We start from the raw sequence: 25,708 nt of genomic DNA, 5'->3' as shown, positions 1-25,708 counted from the left end.
ACAAAACAGTACAATCACTTTTGTAAATAACACATTGAACGCAAAGTCACACATCACCCCTTCCCGCCCCGAGCCCAAGAAGCTTAGAGATGCTACAGTAAGCCCTTAGTATTCCCCACCCAGCCCCCACCCACCACCACCACCTCTGAGAGAGAAATAAGACAAGTTAAATCAGAAACTCCCTTGGTAAACTCAGACAAAATGAAGAGCAGACACCAGGTTGCATACAGACATAGCATTTGCCACCAGCAGGGAAATGATGGGCTCTTGTTTGGGTTCTTAGTGTGTATGATTTGCCTCAAGTCTTCTGAAAAAACAGTGTCGGGGGTTGAAGAGGAATTCATTCTGCAGTCCGGGAGTTGAAACAGAGGTTTCCAGAGTGTGAATATTGGACCGTGACACACGCAACCTACAGAAAACACCAGTGTGCCTCAAATGATTTGGCTTCGGTAGGGGTCGGGGGAAGTGGCAACTGCCAATCAACGATGGCACACCGAGAGAGAGAGAGAGAGATATCGGTCAATTACACAGACATGCGGTAAAGTAGATTTTCACATGAAGGAAACTCTTTAAAGGCGAGGGGTGGATAGTTCAAACCTGATTTGATTGTAGGTAACACACTTCCTAAAAACTCTTCCCACTCAATTGGCATGGGTGTTACTGTGCATATTCATTTGTAGTAGTAGTGGTAGATAAAATGCAACTGAATAAAAACAAAAGAAAGAAACAAAATAGATATTTATATATAAAAGAAAGATAACAGGGGTTATAAAGATTACAAAAAATGAGGACTCCAAATGTCTGGTTATATTTTAATATGATCATACAGGGATAGAGGTCAACCAAAAATGATATAATGTGAACAAAAAATTTAAGTAACAAAAAGATTCAATAAAAACAGACAGAAAAGCACTGATTTTAAACATGTTTTACTGGATATCAGTCTGTAGCAAATAGTCATTACATACCCTGAAAAAGGGAGGAAGAAAGCTTTGAATGGTGCACTGACCACTGAATAACTTGGCTGGAGAGCAAAAAGGGGCTGTTAATGCTGAACTCTCTCTAAGCTCCAAGAGTGGTACCCTTGAGATGAGGCCGCTATGCCGCAAATGCGTGAGGTTCAGTTTTTTGTAAATGTCTGCGAGATCGATCAGTCACTGCTTTTGGGTGCATAGAGGCATAGTGAGGGCTCAGTTCTTTCTGTTTGGGTTTCTAAGCCTTTTGAGCCATCAGAACGGCGAGCGTGGCGACCATAAGACTGCGAGAACCTTATGGGTTTATGCCGCTGAAGTAGGTACGAGAGAGCAGAAAGACCACTCAAAGTGCAGTGGGGACGCGGGGGGTGTCATACATACTGAAGGTTTGTGTGCAACTGTATGAACAGGAAGGCAGTTTGTATGTATGTGTGTGTAAGTGTTTTAGGATTGCAACACTCCCCATCACCATGGGCTCAGAGAGGGGTTCTGGTTATTGGTGCCTCTTCTCTCTAGGGCCGCATTTAGTACTCGTCCAATAATTACAATCATTAACTTCTCATTAACTTCTCATATGAAATGACCCTTTGCTTATAACGCAACACTTTACAGCTTGTTTTTTGGAAACATGCCTCATCCAAATTACTCTTTTTGAATGTCCTTTTCTTTCTTTTCCCCACAAATATGATTCATTGCCAATAACTCAGTGCCGTTCGAATGCCACGTGGTAAAGAGAAAAAAATTCTAATGTAAAAATTAAAGCCCCAGCTTAAAGAAAAGTTTTTCTTTTACAAAATGGCTCTCAAGTATTCTTTGTTCCACAGATAGAGGTCCCTATGGGGCTTTGGATAACTTAGAATTGGTTTAAAATCCTCTTTACAATTTTACTATGGGATTAGGAGCGTGGGGGAGGAGGGGTGGAGCTTCTGCTGGTGTGAGTTGAGCACACATACAAAAAGCACGCGCCAATTAAATCTGCACCCACAAATGTCAACTCTCACACTCAATGTGTGCATGCGTCATCGTTTTCACTCACTCTCTCACTCACACACACACACACAAACACACACACACACACACACACACACACACACACACAGAGGAGGGACAGCAGTCGCCGGTGTGGAATCCAAGTTGCACTTGAACTCTTTCACGTCTGACAGCACGTCTTTCGAGTAAGGTCATAGTATGTGTCCTGACAGGGGAAACCCCACCTCACCAACAACGTCTGACCCCCTCACCGCTGATATGTGACCTGTGAATCCCTCTGTCCTCCACTTAGGCAGATGTAATGGAGTTGTGCGGTAGCTAGCTCAACAGAGGGGCCTGGGGGCTGTCAGTCGGAAAAAAATCACTGCGACTGTCCTTGTTAGAAGTTAAATTAAGGAATAAAAAGTTTGTCTTCCTAATGTCGAGAAACAGAAAGTGGACTCTTCAAGCTAAAGCTTTCCACGGGCACTACTTGAGCTAAGATTCACCTCTTAAATGAGAATTACGCTATGACCTATCATAAAAAAATTCCAACATTGAGCATAGCCTTTTTTTTGTGTTCTTTGTCAGCTGGTCGGTCAGTGTTTTTATGGTGGATTTTCAGTCTTTGTCCAACAGGTCGGATGCAAAGAATATAGCAAGAGAGTGGGGTAGAGGAAAACATACATACAGAAGAGTTGCTATATCCCCCTATGCACCATCCACCCCGAACAACACCCCACCCATGTCCATGGAGACATTATACAGGTAATGTGAGAGACAAACAGGCAGACAGATGTAGTCCAATGAGTAGACGGCTGGTCTGCGGCGTCTGTCTGGAGGCATCACGGGGACTTGATGTGCTCCGACCTCTAGGTGGACGTGGGTTTCCTGGGAAACTCTGCGAGGACCTGGCATGGCTGGTGGCCATGCAGCAAGGTGGGGGAAGAAGGGTCAGTTGAAGGAGGAGGAGGAGGAGAACGGCCATTACAGCTCACCAGTGTATGGCGGTCGTATCCCGCTGGGCATCGACTGGTCTTCCTCTAGGTCAGGATCAGGTTTTGGATGAGGACCTGAATTTTCAGAGTGTCCGTCATCGCCTCCACCATTGTGTCTTGGCCAGTCAGGAGACAAATTTTTCTCACTTTTGTTTTCTCTTTTGTCTTGGTGGCTTTTGTTTGTTATTCTTGACTTCCTTTTAGGTCGGTGTTAGATGTTATTCGCCCGTTTTGATTTTGTTTTATTGTGGGATTCTTGGATTGTTGTAAAAGAGAGACGTCATCTGGTCCATAAGTGACCATCAACTGTCCATGTTACTGCAGTTCTCTGAGGGGGAAAAAAAATTAGGTAAATATATAGAAGTAAAACACCTTGTAATTAACACAACATAACAGAACATAACAAGATTTAGTATAATACAGTATATCAGTATAAAGATGCAACAATAATTTTAGAGTGTAAAAACTAAGTATAATGAATACCAGCATCTGTACTATTGGTAAAAACCGTTTTGGCAGTTACCGTTGAGTCCATCCGCCTCTTGTGAGTCGAGGAAGGGCGCAGGACCCCAGACGCGCACTGTGCCGTCATCTGAGGCGGAAGCCATGAGTCCCGGGATGGCTGGGTTCCAGCTCACACAGTTAACGGTGCGTGTGTGACCTGTTAGCTCAGCAATGGGAAGTTCACCGCGCCTGTGCCAGATGTACACTTTGTGGTCTGTAGAGAAGTGGTGACGAGGGCAAAAAAAAAACCAAACAAAAAAAACGGAGGAGGTAAAGATCAGTATGTGAGAGGAAATGTGAGAACATAAGGACGATTTGTGCAGATTAGAGCAAAGATAAGAAAAGCAGAGATGAGCATATCACCAAACAATCACTGTCAAAGCAAGATTTATGTCAAGTCATGAATCAATACTACTGGTGGAATCAGCTGTGATCCTGTGCAACAGGCAGTAGGAAACCGATTACTACCACATATTAGAGAAGACTTGTAGTGCAGGACCCTCTAAGACTTTACAAAGCATAAACCAAGCAAAAGTCCACAGAATGACATGAAAATATGTTAGCAGGAGCAGGCGAAGTACGACAGTTTATCACAGAGAACAGCAGCCATGGTGTCTAAGCCTGTACCTTCGCTGCCACTGGCAATGAAGTCTTCGTTGTGTCCTCCAAAGCAGGAGTGGATGGTGTAGAAGCCCTGGGTCACACCTTGGTACTTCCTCACCAGCACCCGGTCCTGAAGGTCCCACAGGTGCACTCCCTACAAAAGATTGTAGAGGAACAGCCTTTGAATGCTGAAATGTCTGGTGAGGTGTTTCTCAAAACAAAGCGCTTGAGAGGAAAATAAACTGACGGTGATGCCGGAGCAGTTGGTCAAAAAGCTTACCTGAGTTGCTACATTTAACAAAGCTAATCTTCCGTTCTTTGAAACAGTAAAAGACATGATAGGGTGGTCCTCCTGAACTCTGTAAAGGGCATGGAAACAACACACAGTCAGGCACCAATCTGAGGAATGCAAATATATAAACACGTTTGATATAGAAATCTTGGTATCTTGGGAACATGATACTCACAGTTTGCCAAAGTTTGGACAGACTAGACTTATTACACAATTTGTTGCTACAAAATTGGTATAAAATGAAACGGAGGCTTATGCTACAATTTATGGGAAAACGTGCAAAAAAGCCAAGAGAAGAGTAAAGATGTTAAGCCAAGTACATTTTATACACAGCCAATCCAGAAATGAGCGCTAACCAGGTAGGTTATGTGAAAACACCTGCGAGGGTGGACAATGACTGTGCAGTGGGTTTCAATATACACTACTTAATACCGCCATCGTGATACACTACAGCACAAGGACCAGGAGGGCTGACACATACATGTTTCTGTCCGTAAGGTCCTCGAAGTTGTACCCCCGGATACGTTGGTGAGTGTCCGAGGCCAGCACTGCTCTGCCATCACCCAGGCACCACAGGCACTGCACTCTCACGCCCTCCCAGGAGTCCAACAAGTTACCGTCCAGGTCCTGATAACACAGACAGTAGACCCATCATCTCTCATTCTTGACAAGTAACCTGACCTATCAAAGTCTCTCTCCCTCTGCTCAGACACAATCTGAAAGCATTTAAAAAGTAACATGCAAGGCCAAACAGCTTTCCTTCCTCCTAACAACATACCCTTTGAAGGAGGCTCATCTATTCTAAATCAATGTGCTTTGTCGCTCAGCACCAATGAAACTACGGTATATTTTGGCATTTCTACAGTAGTAATTTCTGCAGTTTGACACCTTTTTAAATGAGAGGAAAATAAATAAATAAAACAAAAAACGAGTTGAACTGTTTATTTCTAGCATACTAACATCTAGATATCAAATACCAACTACACACAGACCTGCTCATTCACAAAACGCACATAACATCTCCCCAACAAAATGTGATAAAACACAGATCCTCATGAGTTCATCAGGTTTACGGCTGGAAAATCAATACAGGGAAAGATCCAATTACCTTGAAGCCGACTGTTTAAGGTCAGTGCAACGCATAACATAAAATGACTCACATACAGTTTCTTTCCTTTTTTTTTTTTAATATAAACGTCCCTCCTCTGCTAGAGGAATTTGAACAATAAATATTGGAGGCATTTACTCGTTCACATACAGTCACACAGCACTGTTGAAAATAAAATAATCCATCCACTTACACACTGATAAAACTGCCCCCTCTGTCCTCCAGTGACGAAGCGTTTGCCATCGGGGTTCCAGGCCACACTGGTCAGGCTGTCTTCGTGAGACTGGGACATTTTGGTCCGCAGCTCCCCCGTCTGGTCACCAAGGGGATTGGAAAAGATGGTGGAAAAACAGGAGGAGGAGAGAAAAACAGGGGGCAGGGAGGCAGCATGAAGAAAGGTTAAGTAAGAGTGGGGGAAGGGTGAATAAAAGGAAAAGAGAAGGGAGGGGAGGGGATGGGATGGGAGAAGAGGAGAGGTCGTTGAGTACACACAGCCTAGAGATTATCTATGGGAGGTCAGCAGCATGTTTTATTTTCCTATCGTTTAATGAATTTGAATGAGACATCTCAAGTCTTTGACATCACTGGTGCTTTTGTACATGTCGACATGAAAAGCACGGCTGGCATACAGAACAGTTGGTTATGAGGTATCAGCTGTACAGCATTGTGTGAAGCTCAAAACAGTCTGAAACTAGCAAGTATGAACGTTACCTGTACATTCCAGAGCCACAACTCAGAGCAGTCGTCAGGTCCACAGGCGATCAGGTAGGTGTCGTCGGGACTCCAGGCTAAGTAGGAGACACCGTATGCATGACCCTCCAGGGTTCGCAGCAGCTTCAACTGATGGTTCTCCTACATAAACGGTAGGAGGGAGATGATTGTGAAAAAATTAATTAAGACACACGGAGGGTTGTCCGACATAAAAGAACCTGGAGGACAAGTTCCACTTTATATAAAAACAAGGTCTGAATCATAAATCAGACAATGACAGGCTATCTGTGGATAATCTCATAATTTAAGACACAGAATCGCAGTGTTTCAAAGAACATGTGGTTATATGCATAAAATATGCAAATTAGGGTTAAACATGGGAAATTCTAAGAAAGTACATTACGATAACATACATGCTAAAAAAAGGCCAAGACAAATCTGCCTGCAAATGTAAAAAACCTGACCACTACATTCCTCCAGGGTAATTTTAGTTGCAGACTAAAATCAAAAAAGTGCGAGTTTCTTTAGGCATTTTCACACTCACCGGGTCCACTTGCCAAATTATGACAGTCGTGTCTTTGGAGCCAGTGGCTAGTTTGGTGCCGTCATTTGAGAATTTGCAGAACCACACCTCGTTACAGTGCTCCGTCAGAATCTGTTGGGTGTAGCAGGGGAACTGCTTCCTGTAACAGTGAGAAGGACCAAAGGTTTAAATCTTCGTTGTGCAAGTCAGCCATGGAAGGTCTTCTTACCTTATATTGTCTATATCTTAACATGTTACAATCAGAGTAAAATCAAATATACAAACACAGGAGGGAGAAGATTATAAAGGTTAAAACTTATGAAACAGCAAGAGTATTACAGCCATAACAGAAAGTGCTATGGGCAATACATAAGTTAAGACTTCTGACCCAGAAGACAGCATTTGGAACCCAAAGGAAGACTTTCAGTGCATGAGCCTTAACATTAGTTTTATAACTACAGAAGGTCAACTGATACATATCAGCTGACATCAATGACATAAATATGAGCAACACTGATGTCTTGAGGGGCCTGAGGAGCATGCTAGCTGTACAGTACCAACCTGCTGCAGACATGATCGAGGAGGAGAGAGACTGAGTCAAGACTACTGTCCAGCTTGGTGTTGTGATAGAGGCAGCGGTCCCTCTGCAGCTCCACTGCTTGCCGCAGCAGGGTCTGCAGCCGCCGAGGGGGCAGCATCACAGAAGGTGGCAGGTATGCTGCAAGGGCAGATAAAAGCCAACACATTAACCCCGCAAACGGGTGATGCGTGTTGCAGCATTGCAGTTGTGCAATACGTGCGTTAGCTCTACAAGGTCAGTGTATGGGCACGTCTCCTCACTCTGTAATTTGTCCAGCAGTCGGCAGCGTGAGGCGGTGCCCTTGCCCTCCCACTCTGCCTTGGCCCTCAGATCCTCAGCATGGCTACACATTAAGTACCTGCAGGAACAAACAAGCAGAAAGCGACACAAATTATAAACACAAAAAGTGAGACTATCACAATAAAAATGTAACTAAAAGTTATACATGTTGGCAAGTTCCCAGTAAGAGCAGGGGCAACTGTTAGATATGGGAAATACACTATTTTGTAGAACCTAAAATGAGGAAACACAGTGCAGTAAATGCAGGTATTTTTGAGGATCGAGCCGACAGAAATGCAATGATGGATTTGAAGACACATTTGGATACACCTGACTGATTGACCCAAGACAAGTGACAGATCAATAACTTATTCTAACTGTAAGACTGTAACTGTTAAGACAAACAGGCTTATAGGCCTGGTTGAGTGATCAATGCATGCTAACTGATTAGATAATGGAGCAGAAGAACGTGTTTACTGAGAGCAAGGGCACTGTGCATCAATCAGAACATGGAATAGATGATCCTATAGCTACTGACAACCTTAAACTGTAGGTCATGTCAGAAGAACAAATGTCTAGTATAATGTGTATAATGGAGAAATTAATTATTGGTAAACTAAAGATCATTAAGGAATATTGGTGCAGACCATTGATTTTAACATGCCGTGAAAGCAATCTACATTAGCACAGTTCAGGACTAAAAAAATCTAACTGAATAATCTGACTAAAATAATCAGGTGTAGTCACTGAAACAGTTTTTTTTTTTTTTTTTTACCAAAAAGAGGCATCCTACCTACTGTAGCTGTGTGCCAATACTGAACATACTAAAATACTAAATCATCTCATATAATTTTCATTGTGGATTTGACTGGTTAAAACCTGTCCTGTTACTTGACACGTTTCATTGCAATGACTACCAAGCCTTCATTAAAAAAGTCTGCCTCTAAAGTTGGCTCCCACCAGCTGTAACATTAATGATTACAGCGTTATCTAAGAGCTACATGGGCACATAGCGGTTTATAGGTGTGTATTTGTGTCGATGGGGTGAACTGTCTGGTGACTGCAATGAGACGGATGGAATATTAAACTTGTGACAATACCCGCTAAGTACGTGGATGCGATCTGTGTTGTACTTGAGTGGCGTCAGCTCTCCCCGGAGCACCTGCAGAGCCTCCAGGACTTTGCCATCCTCCAGATACTCTAAATACTTCTGCTGCAGTAGCAGGAACTTCATACGCTGAGTAGAGGATGAGAGACATGCACACAGAGAAGAGATTTTAGAAAACCTGAATAGAGTAGAGGAGGAAGAAAGAAAAGAATGATGAATAAGCTTAAACTACAGTGTCAAGGTTTCCCTTTGACATTGATACGAAGCTGCTCTGCATGACAATAGAAGGTCATGAAACATTTTAAATTTCTAGGGGCACAACTATGCACCGCAAAAAAGCATCTTAAAAAAAAGCACCAGCACTTTAAAAAAAACAAATGATCATATGATATTTATGGCATCAAAATGGTGGTAGCATATTGCAGGGCAGCATGTTGCCATTAGCAGGACATATTTATAGATGTGCCCAAGACATATGGTAATGTCAATATCAATAGCTACTTCCTTCAAACAGAAGAACCCTGGCAAATGTTTACCAGTCGCTGCTGCTGGTCAGCGTTAACATTTGTGGTATTGAGAGTCTCTGTCTTATCTCAGGTATGCAGTAGGAGCCACAGCTCTGACAACGGGTGCACAGTTGCACATAAATTCAAGAAGACATCCACCCACAAATTCTACAAATAAAAGACACACAGACACACTTCTGCAGACTCTCCATCCAGGCTTGTGATATAAGTAAACTGCCTACCAGAACTGCAGCGAAAGTCATGTTGACAATGATAACACCAACCTGCTACAACTCAAGACCTAAAATGGCTACCGACATTGTCCATACAGCTTAAAATCAGCCACAGCCATTATCTCAATAACCCAACTGGCAATGGCAGTTAGACACTTCTGGCACAGACCAACAGGCACTTGACCGAAACCGTTTTTGAAGCTCGCTTGGTGGGGCTAATTAACCAGATCTAAATCCCATTTCCAACCAGTATTGTCACATATGTACTGTTCATATTGTTCATACAAATCTTCTCTGTATACAATACTATGTAATAATATGTAGTCCTACTTTTATCATTTTTTATTAACATGAAATGATACAAGACAACCTAAAGATGTCAACCAAACTCTAAAAATGTGCAAATTTTAAGAGAAAGTAAACTTTAAATAACATCTTCGACCATCCAATATTAGTTTTCTTTTTTTCCAGCTGTGAGTAGCTCCATTATTTCTGTTGAGCACTGAACAACAATAGTGTAGATCAACACCCGAGCAAATTTGGCATGCATTTTAAAGTCTGTGAGTACTGAGCACAGTTTAGATGCAATACATACTCAAGACCTGTTAGCATTACTATGTTGTGTGGTTTTGAGACACAGCCATGGTGCAGCTGCAGTAACACCTGAATTAAAACAGTTGCTAAAAATTCTGATAACAACATATTGGCTGAATTTCTTGACATTAACACATGGTATACATGAAAAGTAGGCCTTTATTTGTTTTACCAAATTAACTAGACAATGATTTGTACTAAACAAAATATTCAGAATTAGAAAATTAAACTTGTCGACATAAAATGGAGAACTATGTCTAAACTATTTCAAACATTTCTGCTCTATAATTTCTTGTTATGTATCTTGACATAAACACCAACATGATACGTCTCCGACCAGATATCACCCTAATATCAACCAGTCCAGCCAATCAGTAGAGCTACCGTTGAATGAAATCAATAAGAGTCAATACATTTTAAAATCAACCAAAGGACAAACTAAAAGAACAAAACAAGATAAAAAAAATAAATCATGCTTCTAAAGTTGAACCACATTTTACTGAAAAACAACAGAATCATGCACTCATACCCTAAATCTAATGTGGTGTCCAATCCTGCCGCTACACTTTCCGCAGCGCCATCCAGAACATTTTAGCTTTCAGTGCTCCACAACAAGAACACACGGCCCTGCATTATTACGGTATCTTTCTAGAACATCCAGCTGTGCCTCCTAACTGACCGGCCGCCATTCAGCACAGTTCAGGTTTGGGCAAGGGGAGCTTACCACAATAGCATTGGGAGAATGCATCAGTGCTCTCAGCTCATTGAGATCATTCTCAGCCTGGACCAAAACAAAGGGAGGGTGATGGAGGGGAGAGACAGAGAGAGAAATGGTTAGCTCGGCAGTTTCCATGCATGCACAGGGGGAAAAAATAATCACATGAGTGGTTATACAGGTCTTGTGTTCTTTGTTTTTGTTAAAAATGAGTAAACTGAGGCTTTAATGACAGAAATAACTCAGCATCTTAATGTCTGTCATACATTACTGCCCTTTTTTACTATCATGCGAGTAGGAAAAAAAAACACAATCAAAGTACAATCCATACCCTTGCAGCTTACAATTTACTACCATTTGGATCAAGGCTGCTGTTCACTCTGGGTTCACTATTCCAGAAGATTCACATGGCCATTTTTAATAAAATATGTGCTTTTGTAAGCCTCCACTCTAAAATGTTGGAATGAGAGTTATTGTGCAGTGAGAACAGGGTAATACAGCTGTTGATTTAAAAGCCAATTATATAAAAACTCCTCAAAATGTGCTAATATAAACCTAATGTTTTCAAATTCCACATTACCAGGCCTAATCTATTGGTGTGGCCTGTTGTTTTGCTGCTAGAACATTTTCCCCTGAGCCCTTAATATTAATAATCACAAGCAGAAAAAAATATTGTTCTGACAAACAAAATCCATGACATGAAATACATAATTTGTGTGCTTGAGTTTCAATTCAGTTATGTGCCCTAAAATAGCGTTAGTTTCTTTGGTACTTCTCAGGCATGTGTACAAGACTTGTGTACAACATGCAGCAAATAATAGCATGAGTTTGTGCAACTGTGGCCCAAATGCAGTCCACTTTATGTACTTTGTTTAAGCTTCCTTCACCAGCTCCTGCCAGGAATCACATATGATGTGCAACACGGGTAACAGATCACTACGAAGGTCACCAGTTCCCTGTCTATCAAAGTGCTCGCATTATGTAACCATGGTAACGGACGACCAACCTTGTCCCACTCTCCCTCCATGACATGGTTGCGGAACTTGGTAGCTGAGGGATGTTCCAGTCTGCAGCCTGACTCCTGCATCAGTAGGTCCACTGTCTGACTGCAGAGACACAAAGGGAGAATGAGGGGAAGAGAGGCAGACGAAGTTAGGCTGACGTATAGACAAAGACAAGTGATATAGAAGAAAGGAAAGGACAACTTTAAAGTGTATTTTAAAACAGCAATAGTATAAAGGTAATATTTTAGATCCCAGTCAGAAGGAAGAAAATGTGAGGTCATCAGTGTGACGTTGAAAATGATGTTTAAGTTAGCACATGATGATTTGAAGCAGCATTTCTAGACTGATTATTCAGCTTTTATTGATTATCTAATCACCTATGGCATCTCACCATTGTGATTGTGCCGTGTTTACAAGGGTGGCACATAAGTGATCTGCAGCAATAATTTCAGCACAGGGACAACACTAACATTATTGGCAAACAATAGGATGGAGGCAGTTTTAATGGCCAACAGAGTCTGAAGGAAGCCATCCCGGAGCACGATGTGTGGACGGTAGGAGGTGTGCTAACGTGAACTAAAGCTTCCACTGCAGTCGACATCATCCTCTCAGCCTGTCAACCATGAACCACGACCATCTGTCAAAGCCCCACGTCTCTGCTAAACACAATCCACAAACAGGTCTGCTGAGATGTGTGTGTGTGATAATGAAAGTGGGCTGGGGATGGGGGTGGCTGACACCTCCAGCATGATGACATCATTCTCAGGTATCAATGGAGTGGCGCAGCAGCTCAGCGTTTAGCCTCTCATCCAGCTGGATGCTACACTGATTTCTCTTGCATTTCCCCTGCTGAAATGTAGGGGCTCTGTTTCATACCAGGCAATGCCATGCATCCCCCTAACCCACCCCCTTTGTAAACATAGCGATGTTAGACTGTCCTTTATAGTACCTTGCAATGGAGGCTACACTTTCTCAGCTGGATACTGGAGATCTGCGGGTGTCTGGCTCTCCAACAGTGGCTAGCACAGCCACTTTGAAGAGGAGGGCCAGATATACATTTCTTGAAAACCCCACTATGCTATAATTAGATTCAAAGACAGCGCTTCCATCGAAAACAGCTGGTAGAAAGCGCATTCTTCAGCCGCCATGAAAGCAACCGATTCTGCTCTAAGGACCTACTGTGGCCCACGGTATTGACTGCTGTCTTTAAATAAATACATCCCCAAATACATGCGTGTCACTGTTTGTGTGACTGACTACTGACACTTTGACACAGTGACAGAAAAATGAAGGCATTGGTCTACGAGGAAAGTTACCATGCTCACGAGAAAACTGTAGCCCCTAAAAATTCGGATTAATTTGATCAATAAAAGACTTGCTCGAAAAGACGTGCAAAGGCTGCACCGGGAATACTAAAATAACCAGGGCAGTTTTCATAACCATGCTGGTTATTGCAGTGTGGTCGACCTATTAATGTTCCTCCCACACGGTCCTGCAAAAACCATGTTATTTTTTCCGAGGCAGCCGAGCTGAAAAATGAAGAAAACCATGAACCATCCTGGAGAAAACCAACGTTAACAACCCGCACATTAACATTTCCTCCGCATTTCTTTTTCGCAATAGCCTTGACACGCACAAATGCACACTAAAAACTCGATAATCCCGCTTTTGCACTTAATTAAGAAGCCAAATCGAGCCTCTCCATTCTCCTGACATTAATATTAAGCTTTGCAAAACACAACAAGTCAGCAGATCTAGTTTTCTCTCAAATAAACGTTACTAACATTAGATGATGTAATGCCTTTTATTCAGGGCGAAATCTATAACGTTAATTAAAGTATCATGGCGACACTGGCGTATAATAACACACGCTACTTTAGCTCACGATGGACTTGTAAAGCAGATAAATGTAAGACTGTGTTTTATGTTTGCATGAAGGTTTCATGTCAGTACACTCCACCTCAGCGCAGGCTAGTGCTGTTAGCCATCAAGCTAACTGTTATTGTGCAAGATGGACCCCTTCTTTCTACCAACTGCCGAGCTCAGAGGCTAACTACCCCATCCCCCCATGTTTGTGTCTGTCAAGCGCACTAATAGCGCTTTTACCAGCTGCTGTTTAGCACTTTTACGCAAAACAGCTGTGATATAGATCACGCTTGATGTGCTCAACGCTAACGTTTGGTGCATTTGTAGGTTTTTCCTCGACTTTGAATAAACTTACTTCAGCCCTAGTCCATGGAGATGTTGCCCTATTAATCGTATGACATCTTCCTCCGCCTGCGATAGTCGTTTTTTCTTTTTCAAGGAGCCGACCTCCGAGCCCGTAGCCGTAGAGGCAGCCGAAGTCCCCGAACCGGGCCCAGTTGAGGACCCGTTACTGGTACCGACACTATTCCCGTTGTCCGTGCTGGAGAGGAGCCCATTGGAGTGGGCTCCGCCGGCCGAGGATGACTCCCCGTTTTGTGCGCTGTTGAGGCAGGAGAGCTCTGAGGATTCCTGTCCCTGTCCTGCTCCGTTTGCCTGCATGCTGCTGCTGAGGTTGTTGACTATACTTCGGTTGAAGTGGATGGCAGAGGTGGCTTGCGAGTGTGGAGAGTGTGTAGCAAGTCCTAGGACAACTCCGGAGAGGCCTGTTACAACTGCTGAAGCCCCGGGCTCTCCTGCTCCCTCCGCCGCCGAGGCTCGGTGCTTCTTCCGCGGGGGCGGCGACGCTCCGCCGGTGTCCGAGTCGGAGGAGGAGGAAGCGGAGGCCAGAGTTTCCTCACCGAGAGCGGCCGTGGTTAGAAGCCGGCGGAGCTCCGGGTGGGAAATGAAAGTTAAGCTTCCAGGATTGAGGCCTCGTTGTCGGGCTCAGAGCGGACTGTCACTATGAAGGCGCTGTCAGTTCGCCCGTTTTTGTTGTTGTTTCTCTCAAACAGCTGCAGCTCTAATGGAGTCCGGACGCCCTGACGTAACCGGAAATTCCTACACTACCAGGCTTCCGGGTAGAATTATAATCCATGGGTGGCGCATGAGAACCTAGTTAGCATAATAATTAACTGACAACAATAACACATCGCATTAAAATTCATTTTAATGCCTCCAGAGGCTTGACTTTAATCTATCCGGAAATTAGATTAGCATAATGTGTGAGCTTCATATTGACAGGTGTCCAGCCTTTACATTACTAACTAAACCAGTCACATCTCAATTAATCACCCCCAAATTAATTATCTTCTAGAGGTTTTTGATTTGGGGTAAAAATCTGACTTGACCACTAAATGGAAAAAATTAGAGACACGATTACAGAAAAATAAAAGTAACAACAGGTAGTTCTATCAGAAAGAGTAAGGGTGGTTATTATATTCTGGAAAATATGTCTCCTTCAAATGCCTCCTTTAAAGTTGTCATAACCATAAAAGGCACATAAAAAATACCACATTGGTATATACCATCTTATTCTATATATTTATTGCAGACGTTTGTAAATCTGCATCATTATTGTCATCATCATCATTATTAGTATAATTTTATTACTATATTTGATCATTTTCATTTGGCTAATTGTTAGTATAGAAAGACACACTAACAGCGCATTAAAATCAAAGGTAACAAATAACATTATTGATGGCTTAGTTAAATGTCCTAGTGAGACATTTTAGTGAGCCAGCCTCGATCTTGATCAAGGTTTTTTTTTGTCACCATATGTGTAAATGAATGTATTGATCAATCAGTGAATGGATAAACAAGTAGAAAATGGCCAGAGAAACATCCATTGTATTATAATTAGATCACGAATCAGCCCTAATTACCAATTAGACTAAATGAATGAATGAAAAATGAATGCACCCAGTACAGTGTTGATCAACATGTGAGTTGAATTAACTCTAGTTCTCTGTGTCAGTGGCAGTAGTAGACGGAGCTCTCCATCCTGAATAGGATCCACAGATTGCATCGCGGCATCCAGCTGGGAGAGCGTCTCTGAGCCACAGGAGTCACCATGGTTACCATGACAGCATCTGTATCACCGTCAGACACCAAGGCATGCTCGTGCACTCTGGAGCCTCCTGGATGCAGCTAAAAGGCAGGAACACAGCCCTGTTCCACCTCCACAGGTAGTTTTACTCATTTTGTCTGATTATAATTATTCTGTAGACTGTAAGGTCATGAACAGACTGTGCTGCAGTGATAGCTAATATGGGACAAATCCCCATTTCTATTAGCTCATATTTTGGTGATCATTTAGCACTAATCACTTTCACCCTGAGCACAAGTCTAATCAGCCAGAATGATTGTGTGGGTGTGCAGAGCGCTTAAACCCAATATTGAGTCAATTATCTAATCAAACCACAAAAACTGCATGTGTATATTGTGCAGATGACTTGAGTAGAATCCAGTTCAAGCACAATAGCATGTTGGACCAACTGAGCAACAACTCACACCTTCTCATCTCAAGATCCAAATAATCAAATAAAAAAAATAAATAAAAAATTTAGCTCAAACATGTTTTATTAACACAGTATAAATACAGTGTGAATAGGCTGCGTTATTTAAATAATAAAAAAAAAAACTGAGTCCAAGGTAAAACAACAAAAGAAAGTAATTCATGTCTGACACTTGTAATGATTGTGATAGTGTTATTTTGTTGTTTTGGTCTACTTCCATATGCCTTACATTGCTACAGAGCATATGAAAAAGATCTAGGTAGATAACCTGTGTGCTTGATAGAAACTGAGCTGAATGGACATTCTGCACATGCGTACTCTCGTGTTCATGGTTAATTCACCATGTGAACATAGTCAAGAAAGGTCCCCAACTTGGTGTGGAAGGGCAGTGGTCACTGGACCACCATTGTTACAGGGTTTGTCTTTTCCTTTCATGAAGAAGGTTAGCAGCTCCCCTTTCCCTTTGACAAATATGGGCCCTCTTCGGATAAAGCGGAAGCCGTACTCCTTCAGGATGTCGTAGCAGTCCTCCACCACCTGAGGGCAGAGCAGATAATAGCGTTTAAAGGAGATGGGCAAAGTCAGAAAGTTGTTTAAAGTGAGCTTAAAATAAGAAATGGAGAGTAACAACAGGAGAAATTCAAGTGTGTTGTGTGTCTGCTTTTGTGTTTGTGCTACCTGGATGTTTCCCATCACTCCGGTGGACTCCATTCTGCTGGCTACATTCACTGTGTTCCCCCAGATGTCGTAGTGAGGTTTACGAGCTCCAATCACTCCAGCCAAAACTCCCCCTTTGTTCAGACCTGAAGGGAATCAACATGGAAACATGAACATACACGCTCACAAATGTCCACACAGATTTACAGGTTTACACACACACACACACACACACACACACACACACACACACACACACACACACACACACACACACGCTCACACACACTGACCGATTCGGAGCATGAAGTTGTTGAAGGACTGTTTGTTTAAGTTGTTCAGGGTGACTTTCATAGCCAAGGCAAAGTCTGCCAAGTCTGCGAGGTGCTGCCAGCGCTCAATCAGTGACTGGTCCTCTGGCTGTGGAACAACAGGACAACTTTCACACCAACTATCATCACCATATGCAGCACCAGTTAAACATGAGACATGTATATGTTGTTATACAGGTGTGTCACACCTTGCGGTTGCTGTATCCGTTTGTGTTGCTCTCTGGAGTGAGTCCTGAGGCCGCCATGTAAGTGCTTCCTATCGTCTTGATCTTAGTGATGCAGCGGAAGTCGTCCCTGTCTAATAACTGGTGGAGAGAGTAGAAATCAGTGAGTTCAAATAGTTTTTTTTTTTTAGAAAAAAAATGAGTATTAAAAAGATCCCTTCAGTAATTACAATACCAATACATTTAGAAAACTGAAATATACATATGACAGGTGGAGCCTATTTATAAAGCTCTATCTATTCCCACTCTTCACCGGAACAAATTTTTATTCCCATTTTGTGTCACATGAGAGTTGGTTTTCAATATACACATCCAGATGTACAAACACGGCTGGGACTCACGCTGTCAAAGTCGGAGATTATCTCATTGAGAATCCTCAGGCACTCGAGGCCTCCGTTGTTGATGCTCTCCTCGGTGTAGAAATCAGAAAAGTTGGGGATGGAGGCAAACATCACGCCTATTTCACTGTAAGACTGGCTGTACAGCTCCTGCAAATGATAAACAACCTGACTTTGCTATTTTTGTTTCTTTGATGAGGTTTTTCTATCAAAAAGCTCATTATGACTATTAGAACACACCAGACAACTCTAATATGTAATTACACAATAGACCACAAGATGGCAGTTAAATTGCATTGTAATGAGGCACAGGTGTCACATATGGTGCTTTAATGATGCAATTAATAAAGGTATATTAAGTCCCCTTTAACCAGTTGATTTTTTTGCATTTGATGAGAATGTGAGCTGAAATGGCTTTTAAATAGCGTCATGATGTTTAACTTTCCTCACTCTCTTTCTGTGCTCCCTGCCTCCAAACAACCACATATCTAAAGGATACAACAACTTAGCACATGTTCATACGTACCTCATCCCTCTTCTTAGTGCCCAGGAAGTGTTTAGCCACATGCTCCGGCAGCATGTTGGTGACCAGGGCTTCGTTCCAGCGTCTCATCTCAAACACTTTCTCCTTCTGGTCGTGCACACCAATCTTCCACAGGAACAACTTCCTGGACTGAAGCTCCAACTACACACACACACAGAGAGGGAGTGAATATTACTCTTAGTCTTAAGTAAGTAAGTTATTTGGAGAAAAAAACACCACCATTGTAGAAATGTGATATGCCGTGTTAGAGGAAGCTTCCCTCAGTAGGTGATGACTTTCAAAGCTGTAGCAGACGTGCTGTGGGTCAGTAAAGTGTGATACAGCGTGGGTGAAAGTGACTCACATGGCGAGCAAAATAGTAGAAGCTAATCATCATGACAATAATCATCATGGTCATGAGGTACTTGGATGGCACTATGGATGTTCTGGAAGCACAAAGATAGAGGCAGAATAAATAATAATACATTGGTAATATCAGTGATGGTTATATAAGTTATGGACTCATGACTGTATTGTTATAAAGCAATAACATACCAGCAAAGCAACATATTTCTCTATTTATTCATTTATGTTCACTAAAACTACATTAAAAAACAAACTGTTCGTCGATCTCTTTTACCCACTTCTCACCTGTGTGGGGCAAACTGTATATAGTCATACAGGTCATATATGTCCCGCCAGCTGTAGATATTAACAGCTCCAGTTGCTGTGACGACCAGCACCATGAGTCCCAGTTTAATCAGGTGGCTGACCTGTACCAACATGGCGGTGGCGATGAGCGACATCACAGCCATGAAGCTGTAGTGCTTTGGATTCTCTGCGCAGCCTCGGTCACCGAGCGACTCCAACACAGGGCCAGAGGAGCTGTTGAAGACTCGAAGGGACGGTGGCACACAGCTCAGCTGCAACATCAGAGAAGAGCTGCATGAGTACTTTTCACCTGTGATGAAGCCCAGTATTAATAACTAGGACATGATTTGTGAGTTCAACTCATTGCATTCAACTGTTAAACACGAATCTGAGTCACATTCAGAATATAATATCTGCTGGCACTTAAAATTTTACATTTACGGAATAGAGTTGGGTCATATTGGTTATTATTTAGCTACATGTTCATTTTTCTCCAAGCGTTTTTGTCCAAGCGTGACTGTCACCTCTACATGACAGCTAAGACAGAAAAGAAACACATGAATGTTCACTTCAGCATCCTGTGGTCCTGTCAGACGTTGAAGGCAGCAGTGTGTGTAGCAGGCTGCTCCCGTGGGGGAGTGACAAATGAGCCAGCAGGCAGTGAGACAGACAACTAATGGAACCCACTGGGAACAGGTAGTCAGACACATAAAAGGCAGTGATAGTTTGATGAGGACAAAGTGCAAACACACAAATGGAAACACACACACACACACACACGCACTCTAGGGTTGGGTGTACTTTGCTTTTGTGTCACATGCTAATTACATAAGCTGTGAGAGAAAACATTAGTGTTTCGCAGTCGTACCATGTCAGCGATCACAGCCATGGTCAGAACAAATATGGCTGCCATGGCCCATGTGTTTCTCGCCCACCGCGTGCGATCAATCCACATTGAAAAAGACACCAACCTCTTGGAGAACATCTGTGACAAACAAACATCAATGCTGTTACCCCCCAGAAAAACTCAATGTACTATTCCAACATATTTCATAAAGATGCCATCAATTTTGTTTCACTAATACTAAGATCAATAAATTGTGTTTCTCATCACCACAACCGTGTTTACCAATATTGTTTTCTCACCCTGGGGAAGATGGCGGCCAGTGAGCACACTGCAAGGATAAGCAGCAACGCCTCTCCTATTGCAAGAGTCACATAGTTCACAGCCAGCCTAGAACAAGCAGATACGCCTTCAGTCAATTTCTTGGTCCGACTTTTTTAAGTCACTGCTGGTTCATATATGAATCCACAGATGTCCAGCGAGCATTTCAAAGTCTGCATGCATTTGGTTTTCAAATCAAGTTAGTATTTAATGCATTTTTTAAGACACGGAAAGAAAAATTGAACTCACAGTGGGTCTATGAACACCTCCATTGCTGTAATGAAGAAGAGCACTATGATGCAGCAGCAGAAGGCCGCTCCGCTTCGCTTCTCCTTCTCTGAGGAGTAGTGCTCCTCCAACTTCCCGTCCACAAAACGCAATGACATGTTGTTGATCTGATGATCCTTCATTCTTTGAGGAATATGGACAGATATGGCAATAGGAGAAAAAAAACTTTAATAAGGGCTTGAGAGTAGACAAGCTGAAAGCAGGGGTGAAAAAAACCTTTGAGGTGGTCGGTTATTACCGACGGTGTTCTTACATTTGCTGAGTTTCTCTCTCCAGCAGCTCCTGCTGCAGTCGTTTGTTGATCACTTGTTCCTCAACCACCTTATTCCTCTGAGGTTGTCAGCAAGAGAGATAGAATAGGTAAGATTATAAAGTGCACTTTTTGGCAATTTTAAGGATAACTCTAGTATTTTTAAACATGGGCCCTATTTTTATATATTTTGGGGTCTAAAGGACTTTTGGAAGTAGTCCAGTAGATTGTGAGTGCCAGCAGCACGGCCCATTATAACGGCTGTAATGTAATCCTTTTATGCCAGATCAAAGTACATGTCTCTTTCAAAGCGATTGCTTTTGCTGTCGACAGACTTAAGTTGTTATTCAAAGTGTCCGACAACATTACATAAAGCATCTCTATGGAGAAAGACCTGTTGGATCCTTTTTGTTTAGCCACAAACGGCAGTTATGTCGCTCGGTTCAAAGTCACCAGACTCCATTGACAAAAGCAATAATTTTACACAATAGTCGATCAATTAGTTTATTTGTGTTGGTGTGTGACTTAAGACATAATTCACAAAGATCATAATTAACCTCGTGTTTAGACTCAGTGGGCGTGGACTGGGGTGAGGCTGTGTTCCCATTGGATGCTGTAGTGTTGATCAACTGGTTTGAATTTCTGTTGGACAATGTGCCTGGTTTCTGAAGGAGGAGAAACAGGAAAAACATCTATTAATTTGATATAAGTCAAATTCTCTATAAAAACAGGAGTGTTTGAAAAGTATGAATCACTCACATTTCCATTGAGCCCATTTGCCACCTGTTTAGGCACCAAGACCAAGTAAGTCTCTATGCCTTTCTCCAGTAGGTATTCGCACCGCTCTCCACCGTCCCCCGGCTCCAGTTCAAATTCCCCGTGCAGACTGTCCTTGGTGCTCTGGGAAATGTGCACTTTCCTGCGTAGCACACAAACCTTTTGATATAAAATGTATGACAGAATTTGATGGCTTAACAGTGAAATAAAGTACTGTTGTCTTACCCGGGAATCCCTCCAGATTCCATCTTATTGGCTACAGTTACATCTGTGGACCAAACATCAAACTGCCACCTCTTCTGCCCGAGTACTCCACCCAGCACGGTGCCAGTGTGAACGCCCACACGCATGTCCACTTCGGTTTTAGTCTTCTCTCGCACGTACCTGGAGCAAGAGGGAAGGCGGAGAACCTCTGTTGTATCTTTGAAGTCTTTGAAAAGCCCTCTTTTCTTAGCCTACGTTGTCTTTCGTGTCCGTCCTCGGCTTCTGCCATATTCATCAAATACATTTTTGAGACAGTGAAAGTGTAATCAGTACTTACGAGATAGCGTCCACCATCGCTAGACCCATCATTATGGAGCAGGCGGCGTGGTCCTCTCTGAAGTCAGGAAGACCACAGATGCAATAGTAACAGTCTCCGAGGATTTTTATCCTCAGTTGGTGATATTTCTGCAGGATGAGGCCAGAGCATGAGAAGCTGTGCATATTCAAATAAACTGTAGCAAAGCAAAACGTTGGCAATATCTTGAAAGAAAAAAACACAGTAAATGACATATCAGCCGTATAAAACATTATTAGTACTCCTACTGGTTTGAGCCATTTAGTTTTATTTGAGGAAGAGAGATGAGCACATGAACTGAAAAAATGCATTCATTAGAAAGAGGGGAAACAGACACTCACTGCTGCCAGTTTATCGAAGCGGGCAAACAGTTCATTAAGCAGCTTTACGAGCTCCTGGGCACTACAGGCGGAGGACAGCTGGGTGAAGCCCACTATGTCAGCAAACAGGATACTGGAACACAAGTGAATGCCAAAGTAACGATTAACAAGCTGTAAAAGCTGATCATTGTGACTCTTAAGAGCCTTGAAAACTAAAAAAAAAAAGGTTGATTTTGTGACCCTGACCTGACGTTTTCATGGCGGTACATGTACATGGTGTTGAACTGCTGCTGCTGGACCTCCTGCTGATTGGCCTGGTTCTTCATGCCCTGCAGCATCTCGTCGGCGATGTGTTTGGGCAGGATGGACAGTAATAGTTCCTCCTGCATGGAGACGGTTGAAGGAAAGCAGATTTTGTCATATTCAGTAATGACAGACGTTAAAAAAAAGAAAGGATAAATTGTCCCTATGTGAGCATGTGTGTGTGTGTGTGTGTGTGTGTGTGTGTGTGTGCGCATAGCATGACTGAAGCAGTCTCAAGATAGCCTGACAACTATTCGGATGTGTTCTGGTTGGTTGACTTTACCTGTCACCTACCAAACCCCTCTCTGAAAAGTCACTTTGGGAATTCCACTTTCCTTCTCTGTTTGTTTCTGTTTCTGCACTCCCCCCAGTTTACATATCACCTCGACTCACTTTCCCACCCTGCTTTAAACATCTCTCACAGGTCTGCTCTCTTTTTTACCACTAATTGGACAGTCAGAATCATGAGGTGAACGTGCAGAAAGTAAGAGAGGATCAAATAGAAGAATTAAATAATTAGAATCAGGGTTGGAGACAGTAGACGTTACATTATCTTTGACTTCAGAAATACAGTATCATAAAAAGGCTTTGAAAGAGCGTATCTTTGCCTTTTTATTTACAATTTGATTGCACTGACAGTTCCTTTAATATTATTGAGACTGAGACATGAGACTAACCACAGCCTACATACAAGTCAATTAAGACAATTAACAACAAAAAGAGTAATAAAGTGGCTAATCAAATACAGTGAAAGTAAAAACTGTCACAGAGCATAAGCTGACTGTACTGTGTCAGGTCCCTGACGGTGGCTCCACTGGTGAAAACAGCAGGATCTCTAATCAACCTATTAGCCCTCGGCTGTGCAAAGCATATAATTAGGCAGCACAAGTGTATTTGTGTGTGTGTGTTGCTCCCAAATAAGCAAATGTATTATCTCATTAAGCAAAGTTTACCTATGGTTGTGTATGTGTGTGTGTGTGTGTGTGTGTGTGTGTGTGTGTGTCCCACCTACCTGCTGGGTGCTCTGCTCCTCCAGAGTGAGTTTGACCTCTAGTGACTGACGAGCCTCCAAAAAAGCTGTCCTGTACTTCCTGTCCGCCATGTAGTACGACATCACACCCACTGCGGCTGAGCACAAGTAGAGCATCATGTTGGCTAGAAGCTGTGGAGGGGAAGAGAGGGTGTGTGTTAATATATTTGTGTGTGTGTGTGTGTGTGTGTGTGTGTGTGTGTGTGTGTGTGGTGGTTAGTTTTTTATAACTATTGTCATAATAGCAACAGACTTTTAACACCAACTTTTTAGGGGAAGCTCTGGTTGGTTGCCTTTCAAAATAAAAGCATAAGTGTACATTATGTGTCATAATTAATGTAATTCATATTCTTAGGATGGATCATAGATATAATGGGGAAGCTGAGGATAAGAAACACATAATCAGTGACTCATTTTGCTGGTTGGAGTAAAACCATAATTGTGTCTTTTCTTTGTCTCCATTTCACATTTTGCTTTACTTTTGACTTTGGGGCATCATGAGTCACACTTTGTGCCACCAACTGTATGTGTTGTGGCACAAAATTCATTATATGACATGAAAAAGTAAAATCTTATGCCACTGAATTGATTTGGTTGCACAAAATGAATGCAGTTAATATTACAGTCTATAGAATTTGAAATACTTGTGACTAATTTCATGAATTCAAACTTTAATGATCTCTGAGAGTGCATTCCACTTAGTGGCACTAAACTCTGGATGAGTGTGACAACAAAGTGTGAAAAAGAAAAGAAAGTATGTCCAACACACCTGCACCCTGCACACCCCAACTCCTCCCCATCACCGTCCACACCTGTGACCACCTGTGACACCTGGGGCCTTTCTCATGTTTTAAGTTGCAGATCAGCTGTAAGTTAACACTTGACTGAGAGCCATATTTACCTGTCTCACCAGCATGGGCCCCTGCAGGTTATCCTCAAGCGTTTGAGCAACAGTCACCCCGAGTACGAGGGTGTGTACGCCGCAGGAGAGAGCCGTGAGCAGCAGCAGGGGCACCAAGTGCAGCGGCAGCGTCAGAAAGCTGGAGAAGCTGAAGAAGGCCTGCCAGCCCACAGAGTCGCTCGCTTGGGGGAAACGCTCGTAGTTGAGACCCATGTAACACAAGACGTGGACGGTGATCATCAGCCACAGGATGTACGGCACTGCCCCGCGTGAGACTGGCGATGAGGGCAGCTTGTGTATCCGGCACAGCACGTAGAGCAGGATGTCCGCGGCCAGCCCCACAGCCGCCACCACCACCATGGCCAGTTTGTCCTCGGTGTACACCACCGCGCACATGATGATGATGAAGCTGTTGAAAAGAGCAGCAAACATCGCCAACACGTGCAGGTTCTCTTGTCTCTGTCTGCGGAAGTAGCTCTGGTAAAGCCTCTCCAGCGATTCTGGCGTAAAAGTGAGGCGCACGGCGCGCGGCAGGCAGCTGCCGCAGCCAGACTGGAGAACCGTCAGTTCGCGCGTCCGAGCCGCTCCGTGGCTGGAGTCACTGGGAACCGACACTGAGTACTCCACTGAGTACTCTGCAGACTGCTCCGTGTCTGTTGTGTGGACCCGGTTCAGAGACATTTTGGTTTAATGAAGTTAATCCTCATGAAGTAATACTGAAGTACATCATTCCTCAAGTGCACAGAGCGCCAAAATCCATCTTTGTGCTACTTTTGGGGATGATTGTCAAACTTTGTGTGTAAATCCATCCATCTCAATCAAAAATAGCTCAGTGCAGAAAATAAATCCTAAATCCATAAATCCCAGGGTGTCAAGTAACGGTTAAAAGTTACTTAGATGACTACTTTCACCATTACCCTTTGAGATTATTGCCATGTTTTCATTTCAGGGTGCCATTAAATTCCTTAAAAGTATATTGGATTCTCAGATCTTCTCACAGTAGTGGAGCTGCTGATGTGTCCCCAGGCTGTTTCAGTGGAAAAGCTTTTTGCCACCTCTTCTTTCTTGCTGCTGAAGTCCTGTGTGCTGCCATGGTAGACCAACAAAAGCCACACGTGGATAATCCATTTGCATGCAACATATATACAACTTCAGTGTGAGTATAAACAGGCAGAAATTATTGTATTGAAATCCATATTTCTCTCAATCATGCACAAGTCTCTGTTCTAAGATGCTTCCCAGTCTTCGGGTATTATTCTTTGCTG

At 42.9% G+C, this 25,708-nt stretch overlaps 2 protein-coding genes across 2 annotated transcripts; both read right to left on the bottom strand.

Moving 5' to 3' along the window:
- Window positions 1–913: 913 nt before the first annotated feature.
- On the bottom strand, window positions 914–14,551 carry LOC139217577 (WD repeat-containing protein 26). The gene is made up of 14 exons (XM_070848926.1): window positions 13,923–14,551; window positions 11,704–11,803; window positions 10,707–10,763; window positions 8,642–8,778; window positions 7,523–7,620; window positions 7,244–7,400; window positions 6,704–6,842; window positions 6,160–6,300; window positions 5,642–5,761; window positions 4,822–4,967; window positions 4,329–4,407; window positions 4,073–4,202; window positions 3,465–3,659; window positions 914–3,269 (listed from the first exon to the last, which is right to left on the bottom strand). Exons 1-14 carry the CDS (start codon window positions 14,225–14,227, stop codon window positions 3,244–3,246), a joined length of 1,830 nt encoding a protein of 609 aa, XP_070705027.1. The 5' UTR covers window positions 14,228–14,551; the 3' UTR covers window positions 914–3,243.
- Window positions 14,552–16,182: 1,631 nt separating this feature from the next.
- LOC139217957 (adenylate cyclase type 3-like) lies at window positions 16,183–25,699 on the bottom strand. The gene is made up of 20 exons (XM_070849468.1): window positions 24,444–25,699; window positions 23,525–23,674; window positions 22,456–22,592; window positions 22,231–22,342; window positions 21,872–21,999; window positions 21,556–21,714; window positions 21,313–21,472; window positions 21,111–21,218; window positions 20,557–20,633; window positions 20,265–20,426; window positions 19,997–20,084; window positions 19,719–19,835; window positions 18,851–19,122; window positions 18,564–18,645; window positions 18,203–18,361; window positions 17,680–17,826; window positions 17,303–17,419; window positions 17,076–17,202; window positions 16,804–16,928; window positions 16,183–16,662 (listed from the first exon to the last, which is right to left on the bottom strand). Exons 1-20 carry the CDS (start codon window positions 25,122–25,124, stop codon window positions 16,480–16,482), a joined length of 3,291 nt encoding a protein of 1,096 aa, XP_070705569.1. The 5' UTR covers window positions 25,125–25,699; the 3' UTR covers window positions 16,183–16,479.
- Window positions 25,700–25,708: the final 9 nt, after the last annotated feature.

The sequence above is a fragment of the Pempheris klunzingeri genome, chromosome 18 (assembly GCF_042242105.1).
Source record: "Pempheris klunzingeri isolate RE-2024b chromosome 18, fPemKlu1.hap1, whole genome shotgun sequence".
NCBI lineage: Eukaryota > Metazoa > Chordata > Actinopteri > Acropomatiformes > Pempheridae > Pempheris > Pempheris klunzingeri.
This window is presented reverse-complemented; position numbering and strand designations above follow the sequence as displayed.